Genomic DNA, 20,420 nt, shown 5'->3' on the forward strand with positions numbered 1-20,420 from the left:
AGAAGGAAGGGCGCGGCCTGGTTTCTTGTTTTCTTCCTGCATCAATCTGCCACAATCAGACGCCTCAGGAAAATATTACACACGCGAGCTCAAAGGACTAGTACTCTCCACAAGGCAAGATCGTGCTCCTCCTATACCATCACTAGCTTCATGCATGAATTAAATTCAAGCGTTTGTTCTTGCAAACTCCGTCGTAAAATCAAGCAAGATTCCTCAGCTCGTTGCATGCACGCCACTCCCCCGTCCTCCCCTGCTCCAGCCACTGCCTGTTCTGAAGAGTTTCATGCCATTTTCTTGTATTGTCATATTTTTAAAACAACTTTAGTTACATAATTATAATTATTAATTATTTAATTATTCATTTCAAGGAATATTTGATTTAATCATTGGTAGACGCACAAACCAATACCCCTCCACCACAAATTATGGCGTCCACCCTCCTACTTGAGGAGATGGTAGGCAAGAGCTCCTCCCAAGTGCAATGGAGGCCGCTTACCCCGTCCAGGTAAGTATGGATCAATGTTGCACCCATGGTTTGTTTTACAGCTGCTCCTTGGTGCAGGCAGATTAGTTTACTGATTTGGGACTAAAAACTGGTGTTAATGAGCTCTGAGACGACTACGAATCGGTTAAGAGACCTGCTGTTGCTCGGCCTGTTGGGCCTTGCAAAGCCCATGCCCTTCGGTTGTCCGTACGTATAAAACCTGGCCCAAACAAGAAAACGTGCCGGAAATCGTTTCCCACGAGGCCTCGGTGCCCGGCGCTTCGGCTTCGGAAATCTCTTTTGAGCTTTTTCCGTCGCCACCTGGGCACCTGGCTAGTGGCCGCTGCCTACTGTGTCCATGGTGCCCACTTCTCACCATCCTCCCCTCCCAAACCACTTCGACGCGAGTTCGGCGCAAGCGGAGGCAGCAGCCGCCGCCACCGCGTAGTGGCCTAACAAACGCCCAGCTCCATCCGTGGTTCATCCTCTAGGTAATTCCATTCGATGATCCGCTTCGTCCACTCCGTACCGACTCCAATCTGTGGTCCCATATTCGTCGATACTCGCGTTAGGGTTTAGCCACCGCGGCGTCGCTGTTGGTCGTGATATAAGGCGCGGCGTTTTTTAGCCCGATGAAGCAATGCGCCATGCTTGGAGGGTTCGGCTGTACTTGCGTTTGCCGACCACCGCACCGTTTTAGTGCTGTGCCATTCTTATTATTTTCAATTTTGGTACGGCAAAGGTCATTATGAGGTGTATGGGCGAAACTGTACGAAAAGTTCCTCTGTGTTGTTGCGCATCTGCATGATTTTTATATGATTGATGAGAAATACTTCTTAGGCTATCATCAGCCAAACGTGCAGCGCAGAAAACAGCTGTTAGTTACTTGCTTAAGGTATCAACTGGTTGTGCTATCAGTAATTCAGTGACATATGCACAGTGTCCTGTCCTGTTGTTGTTGTTGAATGCCAACTGGGTAATACATTGCAGAAGAGTTCCTTGGATTGGCCAAGGATGCTGCTTGTGCATAGTAGCGACTCTGTTATGTTAAAATGTCTGTGCAAATTGCATTTTGGGTTTGTAGTGTCTTAGCATTTACTTGTTTTATGAAGAGGAAGGAAGCATTTGGCTTTGTTGCCTAAACTACATTATCTTTGTAATTTGTTACTAGAATGTCTTCATGTTTGTTTCAAATGCCCTGTAGTTCCATTTTGTACAACACGACTTGATCTTTGTAACATTATTTTTGTAATTTGTTAATTCTTGTTGAATTATATATATCATCTTTTTGCCGCAGGTTTTCAGCATGATTTATTCTGTTCGTAGCTTTGAGTTACTGAAGGCATGTATTGAAGACATACTCTCTACAATAAAACCAGGGGAAGATGATCGAATGAAACGATTGCGTGCAATTCAGGAGCTGGAAGATTCCATTTACTCAGTTGGGGCCTTGAGAGGTATTTGTGATTAAGCATCTGTTAAGTTTTGTTTGTGATTCTCCTGGGTGGTAGCTTTATGAAGACATGAGAAGTGACAAGCTTATAGAATTCATGATCTTAGAAAAGGGATAAGTTTGGTTTATGACCGTCCAGTAGCGATGGTTGTCAGTGCGATTGCTGTAGATGGAAGGAGGAAGGCCCTTTTTCACTTGATTTAACAAGCAAAGGCTACTTCGGACTGGCGAGTCAATGACAGATCCATGAGGCTGCCACCAACGGTTTGCTTTATCACTATATACGAGCACAAAGTTGTACTGGAATAGTTATTCGTGGGGCTAGCATAGAAGCTGCTCAAAATGGGGAACTATTAGTGTACAACAGGACTTTTGATGCTCTTGTGTTGCATTGTGCTATTTAAGAAATTTCTGTTATGGTAAATAGAAGTTAGAGAAGCTAAGACAGTACAATTTGAATGTTACTTACTTGATTTTTTCTACTTCATAAACAGGTGCTGTTGTCAAACCTTTTGGATCCTTTATATCAAACCTTTATGCAAAGTCAGGTGATTTGGATGTTTCAGTTGATCTCTGGAGTAGCTCAAGGCCTATAAGCAAGAAAAAGAAGCAAAATGCCTTGAGAGAACTGATGAGAGCTTTACAAATTAGAGGTAAACTTTCTGTGCATCTCTTTTAAATTCGTTGCATTTTCAGTATATTACTGGTCTCCCCACCCTTATTAGGGAAGTTACGTCTGTAATCTATCGTGACTGTTGTAGCTTTTGTGGGAAAAGAATGAAGGCTTTTATAAAACAATAAATATAACACACTAAAATGTTTTTATTGAGCTATTCAAGAGTTAATCCTATTTTATGGCTACCCAGTTCATGATTGGTTGCTGTGGTCTGCTTGGTTGCACTGTGAAACTTAGTTGTGGGAACATTTGTTTATTCCTGGAATGTGAACCAATCATAACATCCAAAACCAATAAAAATTAAGCGGTTTCTAAAAGCATCCGCTTATAGAAAATGGAGCATCTGTGCAGATTTTTTCTATTCTCTGCCCCCTTAATTTTTACAGAAGCTCTTCTTTAAACGTTATTTCCATTGCTGATTCAGGTGTTGCTAGATGTATGGAGTTCATTCCTAATGCAAGGGTTCCAATTTTTCAGTACCTGAGCAACCAATTTGGCATTTCCTGTGATATATCGATTAACAACTACCCTGGTCGAATTAAATCCAGAATTTTCTACTGGATCAATACCATAGATGAACGCTTTGGTGATATGGTTTTATTGGTGAGCTCTATGATATCAAGTGATGGTTTTCCTCTGCTGCTCTGTTAAGTCCAAGGCTGGAATCTCAGCGTCGTGTTTCCTTTCAGGTCAAGGAATGGGCCAAAGCTCAAGATATTAACGATCCAAAAAATGGAACCCTGAACTCATATTCTCTGTGCCTACTGGTCATTTTTTATTTCCAGGTGTTATTTCTTACTCAAGATGTTCTCTCTAGCTTTTGCTATTTATTTACTTATGGTTCTATCAAATTTATAGGTTAAGCTTACCTCTTATCTATTTCATTTACATCTACCAGACATGTGAGCCTGCAATTTTACCACCTCTGAAGGAGATTTATGATGGAAACGTTGCAGAAGGTAAGACTGACTTGACTTGTTCCTGGTTGTTGTCTGGTACATCTGTGCCTGGTGATTTACTGATAGCATTCACATGCAGAAACAGTGTTTTATGATGAGAAACATGTTGATGAGGTTTGTATGGCAAATATAGAAAGGTTTCTATGCCAGAACATGAGACAACGAAATCAGAACTCTCTCACACGTCTCCTCGCATCCTTTTTTCATAAGGTATCTGAATATCTGGTCTACTAAATTCCAAGTATTTCCTTCTGTCATTCAGATACGTGACAAAAATACACTGTTCATTTTTACTACATTTCCTTTTATTTGCAATAGAAATAATTGTCTTGGGGGTAATGTTTGGTCTATCATGTGAGCTCTTTGCCATATATAACTGGCTGTCTGGCTTATGTCTGATCGGTTTTGGACTCCTGTCAGGATGCTGAAGTCAAGAAACTTGGGGGTGGGGATGTTAGTTGTGCTTATCTAACTTCCTCAATGTACTTCACTGGGTTATAAATAAAACGAAACCAACATGTATAGAAGCCTAAACTAGGATGCATTATTATGTTGTGGGCAAATGAGCTAATTTCTCGACTTCACAGAACCAGTTCTCTTTTCTTGTAGCTCAGTATATTTTCAGTAAAATTGTGTTTAAGATTACCAAAAAGGTTTAACATGGTTAATTTAAGAACACTCTAGTGTATATTTGTCTTATTCCTTTATCTGAGAGAAGCAATGTTAAGCTATCTTTATTACTTACAGTTTTTAGGCATCCGGCGCTTTTCAAGTAAGGTGATATCCACTTACACAGGCCGGATTGAGCTAATCCAGGATAACCCAAGTTGGATGGCCAAATCATACAGCTTGTTTGTAAGTATTTCCTTCACAGTGCTGTGTGTGTCTGTTGTGATCAATTTTGTTGAAAATGGCACATCTTTAAATACCACCTTTTCACTGTCATTGTCTAGGTTGAAGATCCATTCGAGAGACCTGATAATGCTGCTAGAGCAGTTGATGCGGAGGAGCTTGAACGTATTGAGCTTGCCTTCAATCATACGAGCAGTAGGTTTGTTGATGGCGCACTCGAAGACTGGGATGAATTAGTGTCGCTGCTGTGTACACCTGCTGTTGGATCTATTCTTCAGGGAGTCAGGGCCAACCGCTGCACAAATACTCTCTCCAGTCGTCAGCTGTATTCGGCAGCTAATCAATATGACAATCAACGTCACCAGCAAGCCAGAGGTTCTGCGGGAAGCAGATCAAGATCACAGTTACAGGTCTATACTACAGGACACCAGACGGCACGGCCAGACCACTATCATAAACAACCACAGGCCTATAACGCAGAGGGCATGACAGCAGGACAATATCAGAATGTCTATCGTCCAGAGGCTTATACTGCAGGGCTTCAAACAGCAGTGCCATTCCAGTACAGTGATTATACACGGTCGCACGCGGCAGGGAGCCGAACGGTAGGCCGATACCAGAATCAGCAGAGAAGGGAGTACTCGCCATGCCAGCATTCTGGCACTACAAGGTATGAGCCTGCTGGTGGACGTCAGTTCCATGATGCTCCATCACGGAACTATGGGCATCAAGCCTCCTCGAGCAATACAGCATGGCAACGGTAGCAGCCATTCTGTCAAGGCGGCGGCTGCATCAACTGACTGACGAATAGAGTATCCCTGGATAGCAGCAGTTTATGTTCAGCTTTTGCGTGACGAAATGCATCTATTTATGATATTAACGTAGCTTTTGCCTGACTATGCATCAATTTATGGAAGCTTGGCTCATGTGGTAATGATGCTGATATGTTCATTTGGACCTATAGTCCTTATTCCTGTAAGCCTGTAGCTTGATGTCTTCAGTTAGTGTAATATGCAGAATATGGCTGTAAGTTAAGTAGTTAACCGACAAGCTGCAGTTTCATTACTCGAGTATGTGGCTGTTTTAAAAAACCTTGCCAGAAATCTTGCATTAACATTTTGTCAACATCGTGTTCATGATCATGGTGCGCTCATTGTGCGAGCTGCAAAACGTGCAGAAGTTGGCTTGGCATACTAGCAAAACGAAAAACGAGCGGAGAGTGGGTACTTTGCACAGTTTTGTGTTCTGGTGGTAGACTGGCGTGAAACGAGCCCGTGCAGTCAGTGGTCGCTATTTTGTTCGATCTGTGCACCACGAACGATAGTTTCCCCCCTTATGTGACGTTGGATCTTCTCTAAATTTTCATTTGTTTATTATTTTATTCCAAATTGAAGATGGTTTATTTGGAATTATTGTTGTTATTATCATCATCGTCATTATTATTAAAGATTTAAAGATTAAATTAATTAATTTAATTTTTAATTTAAGATTAAAGATTTACAGAATTAGGAGACCGGTACGGGACTAAACCGTCCTTCCCTCAAGTTGTTTGCCGCGCGCCACATATAGTCCTCGATAACTCTTTTTTTTTTTGAGAGGACGATAACTCTTTTGTTATTCGGGCCTGCTCCTGTTGGCTCCCAAAGCCCATTGCAGTTGGTTAAAGTCCGTGGCCCAAACGAGAACACGGTCCTAGCCTCCTAGGCTGCTAGCGCGATGGCGGCGTCACGAAGAGTCGGGGGTGCCACGAGTGGGAGAGCGACGTGCCAGTTCCCCGCCGTGGCGAGAGCGCCCTGCGCCGCTGCGCGCGGCAAGATCGGCTAGGGACGTGCCGCCGTGGTCGTGCCCTGCGACGCGGAGGTGTGACGTCGCCACATCCCACATAGGGGTGCTTGGGAGAGGTGTGCTAAACTTTAGCACTTCCATTTTAGTCCATTTTAGTTACAAGTGCTTCCAAACAGGTGGGTTAAAATTCAAGTGCTAAAATTTAGCACCCCCATAATCCTTTAGTCACTTGGGTAGCTAAAACTAACTAAAATTGGTCCCCCCAGACCAATTCCCCCCTGACCCCCTCCCCTCTCTCCTCCCCCACGCTCTTCTCTCTCCTCCCCGCCAGACCCCGCCGCCGTCCTTCTCCGCCCGCCACCTCGCTGCCTCCGCCCGGCACCTCGCCGCCTCCGCCTCCGCCCCCCCCGCCTTTGCCTCGCCCGCCGGTCCCGCCTCCTCCCGCCGGTCTCGCCGCCTCCACCCAGTCCCGCCGCCTCCGCCTCACCCGCCGGTCCCACCGCCTCCTCCCCTCTCTCTCTCTCTCTCTCTCTCTCTCTCTCTCTCTCTCTCTCTCTCTCTCCGCGAGGGGCACCAAGGCGCCTCGGCTCCGCCGGCCTTGCTGTTGTGCCCCCCGTCCCGCCTCGCCTCGCCTTTGCCCGACCCTGCCACCACCGCCACGGCCGGATCCGAGCCCGATCGACCCCGCCACCGCCGCCGGATCCTAGCCCGACCGACCACACCACCGCCTTCGCGTCGACGCCGGGGACGCCGCCGGCGAGGAGGACTCGGGCTCCTCTCCACTGCGCTCGACCTCGTGCACAACCTTCTCTGCGTTTTGCTCCATGGCTTTCCTCAGCACCCGCATCCCCTGCGCTCCCCTCTGCCGCCTCGCTTCCGCCATCGTCTCCAGGATGACAACACAGTCCATCACGTCGTCCAGCTCCTGGGCGGTGAAGAGGGAGCGGGTGTCGAGGAGTGGTCGCGGAAGTCGGTGAGGTCGAAGGGGACGCGACCAAGGCGCGCCGCCACCAGTGAGCAGCAGCAGGGGCCCGACCTGAGATGCGCCACGAGCAGGGCGTGGCATTGCTGCTGGAGGAGGAGGTTGAGGGCGAGCAGAGCGGCTAGGCAGAGGAGGCGGACAAGGGAGGGCAGCGAGAGGGGTAAATCTGTCTTTTGTCAACACATGTGCTAAAATTTAGCATCCTTCCCAAACACCCTAAAGGGCTAAAGTTTAGCACCCTCCTCCCAAACAGGGCCATAACAGCGTGGCGCGTGGTCCGACCATGAGAAGCCCCTGGCCACCGGGCCGGGCAGGCAGTAAGCCAAGTACGGCACTTCTCGAGCATCGCAAACGGTGATGAAGGATCCTGGCATGGTGCAAACAAACAGAGAAGACAGCATGCCAGCTATAAATGTATAATAATAACAAGATCTACTAATCAATAATAGATAACTGCATCTAGAGAATACAAGGTCGATCTGAGAACTTTGTAATGCCACCAAAAGGGCTAAACATAGAGATGCTCCAACAAACAGAAACATGAGAACGCATGAACACTCGCTCGGGTGTACGACTAGACTATACGGGCTTATTTTGTAATCCCACATGATCGTCAACAAAGCAGGGAAGGGACCAGTGGATGCTGGTTCTCACCAAATAGAATCCTAGGTCACAATTACCATGACTGACGCCAGTTGTTTTAGGCGTGAAATCGACCAGACCTTCCGCAACAGCATTTTCGTCGTCCTCAAATTGTGAGGCCACCACACCAACCTTCAGTTGCCCTCCTGATTCCACAGAAACAACATTCCTTGAAAGCTCAACTACGCCATACCTGTTGACAGACATTTTTCCATATCGAGTATCTAGTAGCACAACACCACCATGACTGATACTTGTTGTCCGGGAAACAACTTGTCCTCGATAATGATCTGGCCATGACCCACGGACAACTTTCACACGGATTGTGGCCTCAACTGATTTAACAAGTAGTGCAACTGCAAACTCAAGTTCACTTCGTTTGCAGGAGGAAGATCTTGTAGTTATGAAGGGAGAACCTCGAAAGCATGATGATGAAGATAACCGAAGACGCCGGAGTTGAGCACTTTATCTCTAGACTGGGTTTTGCACTTTGCTTTCAGTTCAACTTCGAGTGTTACTGGATCAATCAAACATTAAGAGCGAAAACGGATTTACTGATGCCGTGCACTTCAGACTAAAGGATGGGACTGGGTTCTGCTCTATGTGATTTGGTTTCTCCTGCAAACAAAATTTTCGGTCACACAATTTAAATGGGGAACATCAAGCACCCATAATGTAATTGTGGAATGTTGTGAGTGATATCACCTTAAGATGCTCATGTTTTATCTTTCTTTCAGCAGACTCTTGCTTCACAGTGACCCTACTGGCATGTTGAAATATGCAATACACACTTGAACATTCTAGAAGATTGTGACTAGCTTTGTCATGCATAAGGATAAAATCATCCAAGGTAAGAAAGTTCTAGAAGATTGGAGAGCATGCATGAGCTATAGTTGTTATGCTTCATAGTGGAGTGTGGAATACTATAGAAGCATGATATTTTGGCATGGTAGAAATATCAAGAAACTAGATAAACATGAGGAGAATTCTAGATTTAGTTATTTTGTAAAGAAGAGTGTGGAAGTTTGCCACATGACAACACTAAAATGATCATGAGTACATATAAATAGAGGTGCTCCCCTCCCTACTAGCCATACCATAGCATAAGAGATCTCTAAGTAGGAGATGGCAAGGTAGCCATGTACTGTAGTGGTATCATCATACGATAGCCACACAAAGGGTAAGCAAGTGAGTCTTGTATCAAGTTGAGTTTTGAATAAAAGTTTGAGTTTCCATATAGTGTTGGTCTCTCATGTTAGTGTTAGTGTGAATGTCTTCTCGAAATATTATGGGTATATAGTCCACAGAAGAAGTGATAGCACACTACTTTGATGCCACTTCTAAGAAGTTGGTGTCAAACCTGAACTAGGGTGTGATAGCATTAAGTTTTTTGTTTTGGTGAAAGAGCTTTCCGCGTTCGCATAGAGAATGAAACCATCATTCTCGGCTACATTTCGGGGACAGGGTCAAAATCGAAGTAAGTCGTTATGAGGGCGTATAATTTAGGGTGTATAATTTATAGACTTCTTCATAAGTAAGTCCTTATTTAAATTAGTGAAGTTTCTTGGAAAAGGAGAAGGACCTGGTGCCCAAACTTGCCCTTGATCTTCACAATGTGATATGTACACCGTTCCTCCTTTGCATCTTGATCATTAGATAAGGGAATAACTAGTGGTGGCAATACCGGTACTTCACTTAAATTTTGAAACTTGGAGGAATAGAATAACCCGGTTGAAGGGTAATGATACCGGTACTTCAACCACTTTCATGGAGCACATCTTCAAAATTCCTTTAAGCCTTTTTATCATGAACTTATGAAAGCCTCTTGGGACAGCATTTGAGCTGATTGTAAATACTACGATTTCTTGCAACAAACAAAGATATGCACTTTTGTGGGTTTTTCCCAAGCGACAAGATTCAATCAACAAACAATACACGCCTCTGAAGAATACATACTCCCTTCATCCCAAATTACTATTAGTTTTGACTTTTTAGGTACATAACTTTTGATATGTATCTAGACATAATATTTATCTAGGTGCATGTCAAATGCTATGTATCTAGAAAAGCCAAAACGAATAGTAATTTAGGATGAAGGGAGTATTAGTAAAGATAAAGCAATCATAGTCACACAGAGAAGAGGAAACTTTTGCTAGATTGAGCTCTAAAAATGCAACATTTCTGTGTAGATTGAATGCCGATAAAAAAGTTAAATCTTTTCTCTAACAGGGCTATCAACCAACAGAGATACACCCATGCTCTGAAACCTCATCACCCCAACATAGAAAAGAAGAAACTTTTGCTAGATTGAGCTCTAAAAATGTAGCATTTTGCGTAGATTGAGCTCTGATAAAAAGGTTAGGCCTTTGCTTTAATGAAGCTATCAACCAACAGATTAACGGGGCTATCAACCGGTAGAGATACACCAGTGCTCCAAAACCTCATCACCTCAACCCCCATCAACGAATAAAAGTGAGATTGATTTACCTTGAAGGAGCACTGCAGATGCGTGCGTACCCTCGCCTGTGCCTGCTCGAGTGTTCGCTCCATGTCCGCCAACTCCAGCTTCAGGTCCCGCAATTTCTTCTTCTCCGCTGGGTTTGCCATCACAAGAGAGACTGGGGTACACTCTCCTATCCTACGGCCGTGGAGACACAGCACGCTCGACCCTCTTGGTTACTCACTCCAAAACCCTCAACCCGTCCCTCCGTTAATCTTTGCTGTTCTGTCTCGTCTATCTCGGAAGGAAAGAGAAGCGGAGGAGTAGTGTATCATATGATGGGCCGCAGGGCAAGGTTTATTTGACCCGGTGCACAGGGGCAAAAACCAAATGTATCCTAAAACTCCAGCGAAAGGGTCCGAGCCTCCGGTGACCCTTTAACAAATTTAGGACGTCAAATTTCTATCTCGAGAGTTTATGGATTTAAGTGATACTCCCTTCATCTCAAAATATGAGGCACGCACGTAATTCAAGATTCAAACTTAAATTTTTTAACCAACAATTAATCTTGTATAATAAAAACTTTATCTTAAAAAATAATATCTTTAGATTTATATTTAAAAGTACTTTCATATGGCTATAATTCTGTTACTATAAATATTATAGTATGGGAGATATTAAGAGTCAAATGTTAGTTATGGAGTCCATGCCAAGTTTGACCGTGCCTTATATTTTGGGATGAAAGAAGTATAACACAAGTATAGGGATACAATACAACAAGTTTAGTGACAGTGTATTTAACTCAATATAGAACATGAGACTAACATGAAAAAAGATCGGTGACAATAAGGCCAATGACTCCTTTTGTCACATCTACAGGGGAAAGGTCTCGTTCTTACCCCCGGAAAAATAGTTGTCACCCTATCCCAACGATACTATCATGATGATACAACAAAAGAAAATACCACGTATCCGGGAATTACACCAGTCATCATTGTACAAACGAATATGATCAATCATATTATGTTACAATTTAAAGCCTTCACCAATCCTATCTACGGAACGAATGTTAGTCTCGACAGCAGCTCTTGTGATGAGACTGGATTTCAATTCTCAACTCTGCTCAAGTAATGCAGCATGGCGAATAGCTGCCATTCTGTGGCGACAGCAACATCAACTGACCAATAGAGTCTCAGGTTAGCAGCAGTTCATCTTCAGCTTTTGCCTGACGACAAAATGGATCAATTTATGCCAGCTGCCTAGCTCATGTACGTTGCGATGTTAGTCTAATTTGCAGATTTTTGTATCTAAATTTTAATCGCTGGCTAAGGCTCATGTACGTCTTCAGCAGTCAGTTCAGCGGAAGTTGTAAGTTAACCGAGAAACAGCGAATTCATTGCTCGAGCAGTCTAGCTGATTGACAAAAGCTTCTTGGGGTATACATGCGGGCATGCGGCTGCGTTGGATTTTGTAGAACACCTGCTCATGAGAGAATATATGGTGCGGGGGAACGAAAGGTTTGTAGCTCCACTCCATCGATCAGTTGTATCGATGGCTATTAACTTACGCCAGTGCAGATCGTTTTATAGACAACTGAACCCCCAAAAGCCGCAATGACTGGAGGGAGAGGGCGCGGCCGGTCGGACGATTTTTCTGGAGAAACTGGGGAAGCGTCGCGATGCCGCGTTGCTTCTTTGCCGCCGCCCGCCGCTCTCGGCGGACCGTATTGCCTTATTGGTGTGCAGGCAGGGGCTTGAACGGAACGAGGCCGGAAGGGGCTCCCTGTTCTGCAAGAGTCCGATTGTGATTTTTTTGGGGTAAAACGGAATAAAAACTTGTGTTGCACGGAAGATACGGCGCCATGTCACCGTATATCATCACAAATTATAGTTATTTTCCCAATTCAAAAAACAAGTTATACTAGAGTTTCGATTTCATTAGAACGGCAAAGTTATATAACAAATAACAAAATTATTAAGAATATATATATATATATATATAATAAATTTTAAATTTAACAAATTGGTAGGAACCGCGCGAACGCGTACCCTAATTATGACGTCCACTCTCCTACTTGAGAAGATGGTAGGCTAGCGCTCCTCCGAAGTGCAGTGGAAGCCGCTAACCTAGGCCATGGCTCTTCTTGGTCAACCGTTGACCCCGTCCAGGTTGCACCTGACGTTTACTTGGTATCCTTGCCCTCTTTTCCTCCAGCTATGGAGGACCGGTATGGGACTAAACTCCTCGGTCTTTATAAAAAAAACTCCTCGGTCTTTATCCTCCGCACCATAGTGCGCAGTGACCTCTCGATTTGGGCTAAACTCTATAATTGTTAATCTTGTTGGGCTCTCCGCAAGCCCATTACTGCCTGCGGAAACGCGATGGTCCAATGCCAGAAATTTGTTCCACCCCCGCGTTCGTCACTTCCTTTCTGGACAGGTTCTCCGTGTGATCCAAACTTTGCCAGGTTATTCCCACAAAAGAAAAAAAAATCAAACCTTGCCATATACGTCTGCTAAGGCTAAGTTCAGATTTCAAGTCGAATCTGACTATCTGAGTTGGAATCTCTCGGATGAGGCTTACAAATCTAGAACATTGAGGCTGATAAGAAAAAAGGCCAGTGAAACCAGGGCCAATGACTCATTTAGTCACATCTATATATAGGGGAAAAGGTCCTCTTTCTTACCCCTGAATAATAATTCTCACTCTTCCAACATTACTATGACTACACATCAAAAGGAAAATACCACGTATCAGAATTACACCGACCATCATCAAACAAACGAATGATCAATCGAATTATAGTTACAATTTTAGAACTTCACCAATCCTATCTACGGAACGAATGTCAGTCGAGACAGCAGCTCTTGTGGTCAGTCTCAACGGTGCCAGAAAAGTTTTGAGCTGCTCGGCGGCTTGAAACTCCAACGGTGTCAGACCTTTCCCTGTTCGGCTAATGCACCATAGGCTTGTCACACATCAAAACTTTCCGACTCGCATATGGGCCTTCTGCCGTGTCACGTATCGTACCGCGCCACCCCATGGCGTTTGTTATCTCTTTGATCTCCTGTATCACTTCTTTCCTGTCACGAATGTAAGCCCTACCACCTGGTCTGAGTATGCGATCCATCTCCAGCAAGATGCTTGAGATGTTACACCTATAAATCGAAGAGAACATCGTCAGATGCTGATAGGGTATCTTATGCACCAGTAAACAGTAAGGAAAAGGCTTCCTAACTCCTAAGTACTGATATTCCAGAGGCATATTTACAAATTTAGTTAACAAGATGTAGGAGATCATGTATCTTGAACATAAATACACTTCCACCAAAGTGCAGACATTTCCTTTTCAAGTTCGTTGCCAAGTTGGATGAAGTAAACAGGCCCAGGCCACAATGAAATTCATTATGAAATGAAAATAATTAAATAATGGACCTCCTACCTTTTCTGCTCTTTTGAGAAAAGACCGAATGCATGCAGTAGATCATACGTCCTTGGGTATGTGTCAAATGGTTCACACCTGTTCATGCAGATGTTAAAAGATGGCAGCATGAGATTCACCATGAGGCAAAACTTTCAACGCTATTAACTGGTACCAACATAAATAATGCAAATAGCGCCGCTTAGTAAGAGACAGTTATATCACAAACAAACAAGCGGTTGATGATAATTTTAATCAGACACTGAATTTGATCTATTGTAGTATATAATTTTAAATCCAGATAAAACAGGAATGGTATTTAATCAGCCCAGGATATAAAAATTCATACCAGTCATGAGCAACTCCAAGAAGCCCCCGATCATAAATTACAGGCAGTGTATTTGGTTCAGTAACAGGAACGACATTCATCACCCAACAATCAAATTTCCGGTTGATCAGGGCAGCTGCAAACCTAGACATTAAAGTCGCAAGAAAAGTAAGAATGGTAGGAATAAACAAGATCACAGTACATAAGCACATGAGTCCATTTTCATTATTGATATGTCTGAAAAGTGTAGCTTGCCACAGACCCAAGTGAAAATAGAAATACAAATCGAATATCCAAGAAAGCATTGCACTAACGAATTATGCATCTATAAAAATTCAACCCTATGGCCTCAAGAGATCCAGCTGAATTATGCAGGTGAAGAATAACTCAAACGTATAGCCATTTGAACATAAATAAAACACAACACCTTAAAACATTTCCTTGACAGAAAATAAATATTGAATTTCCCATTCAGAAACATCATTGCTAGATAATCTTCTTTATCAGCTCCAGTTTTTGTTTGAAATGCCAGTGGTTTTTGAGGAAAAATAACCAAACAAAGATGTGCATAGTTGCGTATTTCCACTGTAAGAGCTTTGAGCAGAAAATTACCCTCCAAATCCAGCCCTCATGTCCATTACATTCCGAAGTTTAAACTTCCTCCACTTAAAAACGCGAATATAACCTTCAAGTATGTCTTCCCAAAATTTTGTTTCTGCTTTGAAAAGCTCATTCTTTGATGAGTAGGCATCCATTTCAACGCCTTGAAGCCTCTTTGGAGGATCCATTAGACGTGCAGGCCACTGGGCAGGAGTTGGGCCTTCACCAATTTCAGGAAGTCGACTGATACATGCTTTCAGATTAACATACCTGAAACAAAACATAATGTAAATAACAGTAAAACAATAGTTCTGCAGCAAATGCATGAATAAGGATCTCGTCCTTGTGACAAATAAAAAACTTGACAGAATATGTCCATACAAACTTCAAGAATCAAGATTGCATCACTGTTGCTACCGTGCAACTAAAGTTGATATAAAGAAAACATGATTTCCCAAATAAAACTCAGCAGCAAAGAGGACATTAAATTGAGAATTCACTAGCAGACAATAATAACAGATTAAAATGAGCTAGACATATACCAGACGTCATCTGGGTTATCATCAGTATCGCAAAGTGGAGGTTTGACTGCCGGATCACGGTTCATGTAGCATGAGTTATTTAAAGGTTTCCTCCACATAGCAATATAGCCCTCTTTCTTCACAAGCTCCCAACAAAGTCGGGCAGTGAGGTCCTCCATCTCTACACACAATTTTGTCTATAAGCAACAGTTTCAGGACATACAACAAAAAATCACATACCACTAAAAATAAGCTTATCAAACTGGTAAAGCATGAAATCCAGGAAAAAACTTACAATTGTGTGTATTCCATAAATATTTGCAGATATTAGATAACATCTAAGAGGATTTGCAGTTTCATCTTTTTATGCATCGAACTCTTCCAAACCCTTTGCATGGAAAGATTCCTCAGTCATAATGTTAGCTTAATCAGGTAGCTTATTCTTATCATATAGTTCCGCATAGATATATTACCATGAGACTATTTTGAAGTTCGGAAGCTGCTAATGCTTAGTGGAGTCAGGGCAATTCATCATGCTGATACCCTAATGCATATCATGAAATTTGACTTAATTTGTGTGAGGCCACCTAATAGTTATAGCCTTACATGGTCTTTGGTTTGAGGAATGGGGAGATCCATCACCTTCTCAATCTTCACATTTTTGTTTGGTTTGAGGAATGGAATTGTTGATCCATCACCATGTCATCCCTTACAAGCATATGGTTAATTGAATTATGAAGAATGGATTCATCCCACCAAAATTCATGGGATGACCCCATGATGGACCCTTCCATCCTAGTTGAGGTGATCCCTCAAACCAAAAACTCTATTAGGCCTTGTTCGGTTAATCCCCTCCCCAAGGGGATTGAGGGGGATTGGAGAGGATTGAGGGGGATTTTGACTTGTAGGGGATTTAATCCCTCCCAACCCCCTTCATTCCCCTTCTAACCGAACAAGCCCTTAGTGGTAAGGACGAATTCAGGTCAAAACATATACAGTGAAAAATTGACTATTTCGCATCAACAAACACAAATTATGTTTTTCACCAAGGCTATGCAGAATATGAAATAATAGAATGAGTTCCTTTATGGAACATCCTGAACTTCATAGTTCATACTAAAGAACAATTACTGAACTCAAAACATGAGTACTATTTTATCACCTTAACAATCAAGAACTACCACACAGATAGTAGAAAATACCTTTCCATGCCTCTTGCTGGGCCTCTTCATGCTTATAAACAGGTTGGGCTGCCCAAGCAAAGTAACCGCCAGCTCTAAGCAGTCTATTAACCTCCAGCAGCAGGATTCCATCTTTAACAAACAAAAATGATGACAATGCTTAGCCAAAATCACAAACTGTATTAACAAAGAGGCATATTTATGTATGAAATCAAGTTTAACTGTGGAGTATTGGCCAATTTGTGCTTAACAATAACACTTTTTTGTATTCTTTCAATTAAAGTGTAATGTTCTTCAACAATAACCAATATATCCATTGTTACAATGATGAACTAATAAATATCATCTTCATAGACCTAAGGGAAAAAAACTTGGGGGAAATGGGTCAGATAAACATTCAGCTTGGCGGCGAAAATACAGCATGAAAGGGAGCATATAGAATGAAAGAAAGAAAGTGTGCGGTATTGATAAAAAAAATGATATTATGTCACAATCAGAGCTCACCATCACGAGTCCAATTTATTCGACAGCGCGAACAATGGATAATATCAAAAGCTTGGCTGGGATATAATAATCTGTGTGTTGCAAATGCTGCTACCATTGCAGGCACACCACGTTCAAGAGCAAACTGTATCTGATTTTCATGAACATCTTTTGGAGCTATGGACAATGTCAAGACGTCACGTGAAAGTAAATATGCACCAAAACTTGCTACTCCACAGCCAACATCCAGGACAACTCTAGTATGAGATCCAAATGCAACATCTGGTACCATCTGGATGCACAGAGAGAAACAGGTCTCGCTACTTTAGAGTAAGAGTCATGATTAATTTCAAGCCAACTTTAAGAATATTCGAAACTGAACCTGGGAAATCTGGTCTAGGTATTGATCTGCGCCATGAATAAATTGAGTTCCTCCTCCAGGAAATCGGAATTTGTCTTTAGCCTTGGTAATCCAATTCTGCCCGCCTTTGTCATCAACCAATCGTGTGTGAGGAACATTGCTAAACCACACCTGCAGTCGATCAAATTGTATTTATTAAGTCCTTCAGCTTGAAAAATAACCTTTGATTTCAGCAAAATAGGCTAAGTCAGTTCAATTTGATCAGTTGTACTTGTACACACATTTGCACATCAAATGCAGCATCAATCATGTTCCGTTTTTTTTAGGTTGCTGACAGAATCAGCCGAGAACGCTGCCATAATAAATAAAAACCAAAGGTCCACCCTCAATTTTCGCCTAGATTGCAGATGAAGGTCAGTCTTGTTGTATCATCGTTCTACTAACACTATAACTAGCGCGAATTCATAAATGTTACTACTAATCTATCTATACTATTGAAAAAGCAAAAGTAAACACCATGCGTGCTCACCTCGTCCCTGCTCTGAGGCCAGGGAATGGGCGCCTTGTACCCCTTGGGCGCCGGCACGAGGCAGCTGAGAGCCTTGTCCTTGGCAGGGCAGTGCCGCTCGAATCGCTCGCCGCGCTCCGTGGAGGGCAGCCGCTTGATCTCCTCCTGGTTGTCGAGGCAGGGTATGTACTCCCTCATGCTCTCTGGGCAGACCGGGAACCTCCCAATCCGCACCCTGGGCCCGCCGCCGCCGCCGCCCGCTTCGCCAGGCTCCTGCGGCGCGGCCTCGTCGGTGGCCAGATCGGTGTCGTTGGCGCCAATGCTGCCCACGTCAAAGTCGTCCCGCATCGCGCCGTCCTCTCCGACGATGCCGAGGCGCGCGGGCGGGGGCGGGGGAGGGAGGGGAGGCGGCGGCGGCGCTGTCGTCGGCGGTGGTAGTGATGGCGGGGGCCAGGCATTGGGAGTAGGAGAAGCAGGCGGGGCGGTGGTGGTGGCGGGGATCAGGGACGGGTCGAAGGAGATGTTGGCGTTGGGGGAGAGCGCGACGGCAGGGGAGCGGGGGGCGGAGCCGGTCGCCGACGAGGAGGAGGCGGTGGAGGAGAAGAAGACGAGGCGCGGGGAGGCGTCGTGCCAGTGGTAGCCGACGAGGAAGGCGAGCGCGACGGCGAAGGCGAGGACAGCGGCGCGGAGGAGGTGCGGGCCGCGGAGCAGGTCGGCGCCGTGCGCGGCCAGGGCCTTCATGGCTGGGCCCTCCTCAGGCCTCGGGGAGTGGTCGGCGCGGTGCCTTGCTTCCCGTCTGCGTCGTCCCGGGACGACGCGGAAGGGATGGGATCGCCGAAGGGCAGTGACGAGTGAACTGGGCCACTGCAGTTTTATTAAATTAATTTCTGTTTTTTTACTAGGACTAGGATTAGGATATGAGTATTTATTCGTTCTCAATTTTCATGACCCAGCTGTCAGCAAGATATGGGATTTGGGATATCTGGCTGCTGTGCCGGGGGCTGTTTGGATACTGGTAGCTAGCTGGTAGTGTCACCTCGAATGTTCGGATAGATTAAATATGAGCTAATTATAAAACTAATTGCAGAACCATGTACTAATTCAAGCCTAATTAATCCATCATTAGCAAATGGTTACTGTAGCACCACATTGTCAAATCATAGACTAATTAAGCTTAATAGATTCGTCTCGCGAATTAGACTCTATCTGTGCAATTAGTTTTGTAATTAACCTAATACTCCTAATTAGCATCCAAACATCCAATGTGATAGGTGCTAAATTTTAGCCGGGAGTATCCATACGGGCCGTACGTGTGTATAGAATGCTGGTAGTAGTTGGAATTTTTTTATTTTTATATATTTTTTTCTGATTTTATAGAAATATATAGTTGGATAAAAAAATTGCAAAACTAGGCTATTGTCGCCGGTCCAACCAGCGGAAGGACCTTACCGCCGGCCCAGCCGGCAACAAGCATACACCCCTCCGCATCATACTTTCAAAAAATTATAATATCAATTCGAATGGAGATAAAATTTATATGAAACTTGTAGATCTCGACGAGATCTACACCTTTGTAGTTAAATTTTTTTCATTTAATGTCATATTGGTGCTCAAATAATCGACACAAGTTTCAAATCTAAAATTTTAATTGCTGAAATAATCGACACAAGTTTGAGCACTAATATGATATCAAATGAAAAAAGTTTTAACTAAAAAGTTGTAGATTTCGCCGAGATCTACAATTTTCATATAAAGTTTATCTCCATCCAAGTTGATATGAATTAGTTATGATTTTTTTAAAAGTACCCCTTGTCGCCGCCTGGGCCGGGCCGGCGGTAAGGCCCTTCTACCGACCTATCCGCCGCCTGGGCTGACGGTAAGGCCCTTCCGCCGGTCCAGCCGACGACAATAACCTAGTTTTACAATTTTTTCATCCAACTATATATTTCTGCAAAATCGAAAAAAAATATATAAAAATAAAAAAAGTTCTAGTAGTTGTGTAGATCTCGGCGTCGCGCGGCCGGCGCTGGAGCTAGTCTGCTAGAACTGGCGAATGGCCGCCTCCGCGGCGTAGAGTCCTCCAATCTCTCCGTGGTGAATCGGGTCGCGGACGCCGGCACGTTGCTACGGAGGACGAAGACGAACGACACGACGGCGCCGCCGTCGGGCGTCGGCCGTCGGCCGTCGCTGGCGAGGATGGCCGACGCGCCGACAGAATCTGGGCTTGTGAATATCGTTATCGTGAACCGGCCCACTAGCATAGCAATGGGTATCATCAGGCCCGTCATCTGTGTCATTAGGCCTGGATCTATGGGCCAGCGTCTATTTGAACCTCGCTAAATTTAGGCCTTTTTACTGAGCGTAGTGGCTCCAGCAGTCCTTTTCTAGCTTGGCCATGTGGCGCATCTCGCTGAGTTCGCCGAGTCCTATACAAAATCGAACACTCCCGCCCCCCCCCCCCCCCCCCTTTTAAAAAAAAGAGAAAAGAAAAGGCAATTTGCGGGGTGGGATGAGCTATTTAGGCATCGCGAGCTGTGAGAAGTCGGTTCTACGCAACTTCATTTGCCGCCCCAGTAGCAGACTCTGCAGTCCTTACCTTCCAGTGAAGTTTACATTCCAACAGCACTAGTTTGTCACGTAATACATTTGACCTGTCAACGGACAAACATAAAACTCTATAGGACAGGACACCTTTCGTGCTGCGTTTCTGGTCTGTTCACTTCAGCTTATAAGCCGGCTGAAAA

The 20,420-nt window shown here is 44.1% G+C and overlaps 2 protein-coding genes across 4 annotated transcripts; one reads left to right on the forward strand and one right to left on the reverse strand.

The window, feature by feature from the left end:
- LOC101770046 (protein HESO1) lies at positions 1-5,549 on the forward strand. Of its 3 annotated transcripts, none has more exons than XM_004970503.2 (9): positions 1-505; positions 1,782-1,941; positions 2,432-2,590; positions 3,038-3,216; positions 3,303-3,398; positions 3,512-3,572; positions 3,652-3,782; positions 4,320-4,427; positions 4,526-5,549. In XM_004970503.2, exons 1-9 carry the CDS (start codon positions 482-484, stop codon positions 5,186-5,188), a joined length of 1,581 nt encoding a protein of 526 aa, XP_004970560.1. In that variant the 5' UTR covers positions 1-481; the 3' UTR covers positions 5,189-5,549. The 3 variants fall into 3 exon arrangements, with proteins under 3 accessions (XP_004970560.1, XP_022682625.1, XP_004970561.1); XM_022826890.1 differs by having other exon boundaries at positions 3,658-3,782; XM_004970504.3 differs by lacking the exon at positions 1-505 and adding an exon at positions 538-975.
- Positions 5,550-12,875: 7,326 nt separating this feature from the next.
- LOC101770721 (probable methyltransferase PMT11) lies at positions 12,876-18,528 on the reverse strand. The gene is made up of 9 exons (XM_004970505.3): positions 17,698-18,528; positions 17,190-17,339; positions 16,829-17,099; positions 16,346-16,456; positions 15,165-15,324; positions 14,635-14,892; positions 14,044-14,166; positions 13,716-13,793; positions 12,876-13,431 (listed from the first exon to the last, which is right to left on the reverse strand). Exons 1-9 carry the CDS (start codon positions 18,415-18,417, stop codon positions 13,227-13,229), a joined length of 2,076 nt encoding a protein of 691 aa, XP_004970562.1. The 5' UTR covers positions 18,418-18,528; the 3' UTR covers positions 12,876-13,226.
- Positions 18,529-20,420: the final 1,892 nt, after the last annotated feature.

This window comes from Setaria italica, chromosome V (assembly GCF_000263155.2).
Source record: "Setaria italica strain Yugu1 chromosome V, Setaria_italica_v2.0, whole genome shotgun sequence".
NCBI classification, from domain to species: Eukaryota; Viridiplantae; Streptophyta; class Magnoliopsida; order Poales; family Poaceae; genus Setaria; species Setaria italica.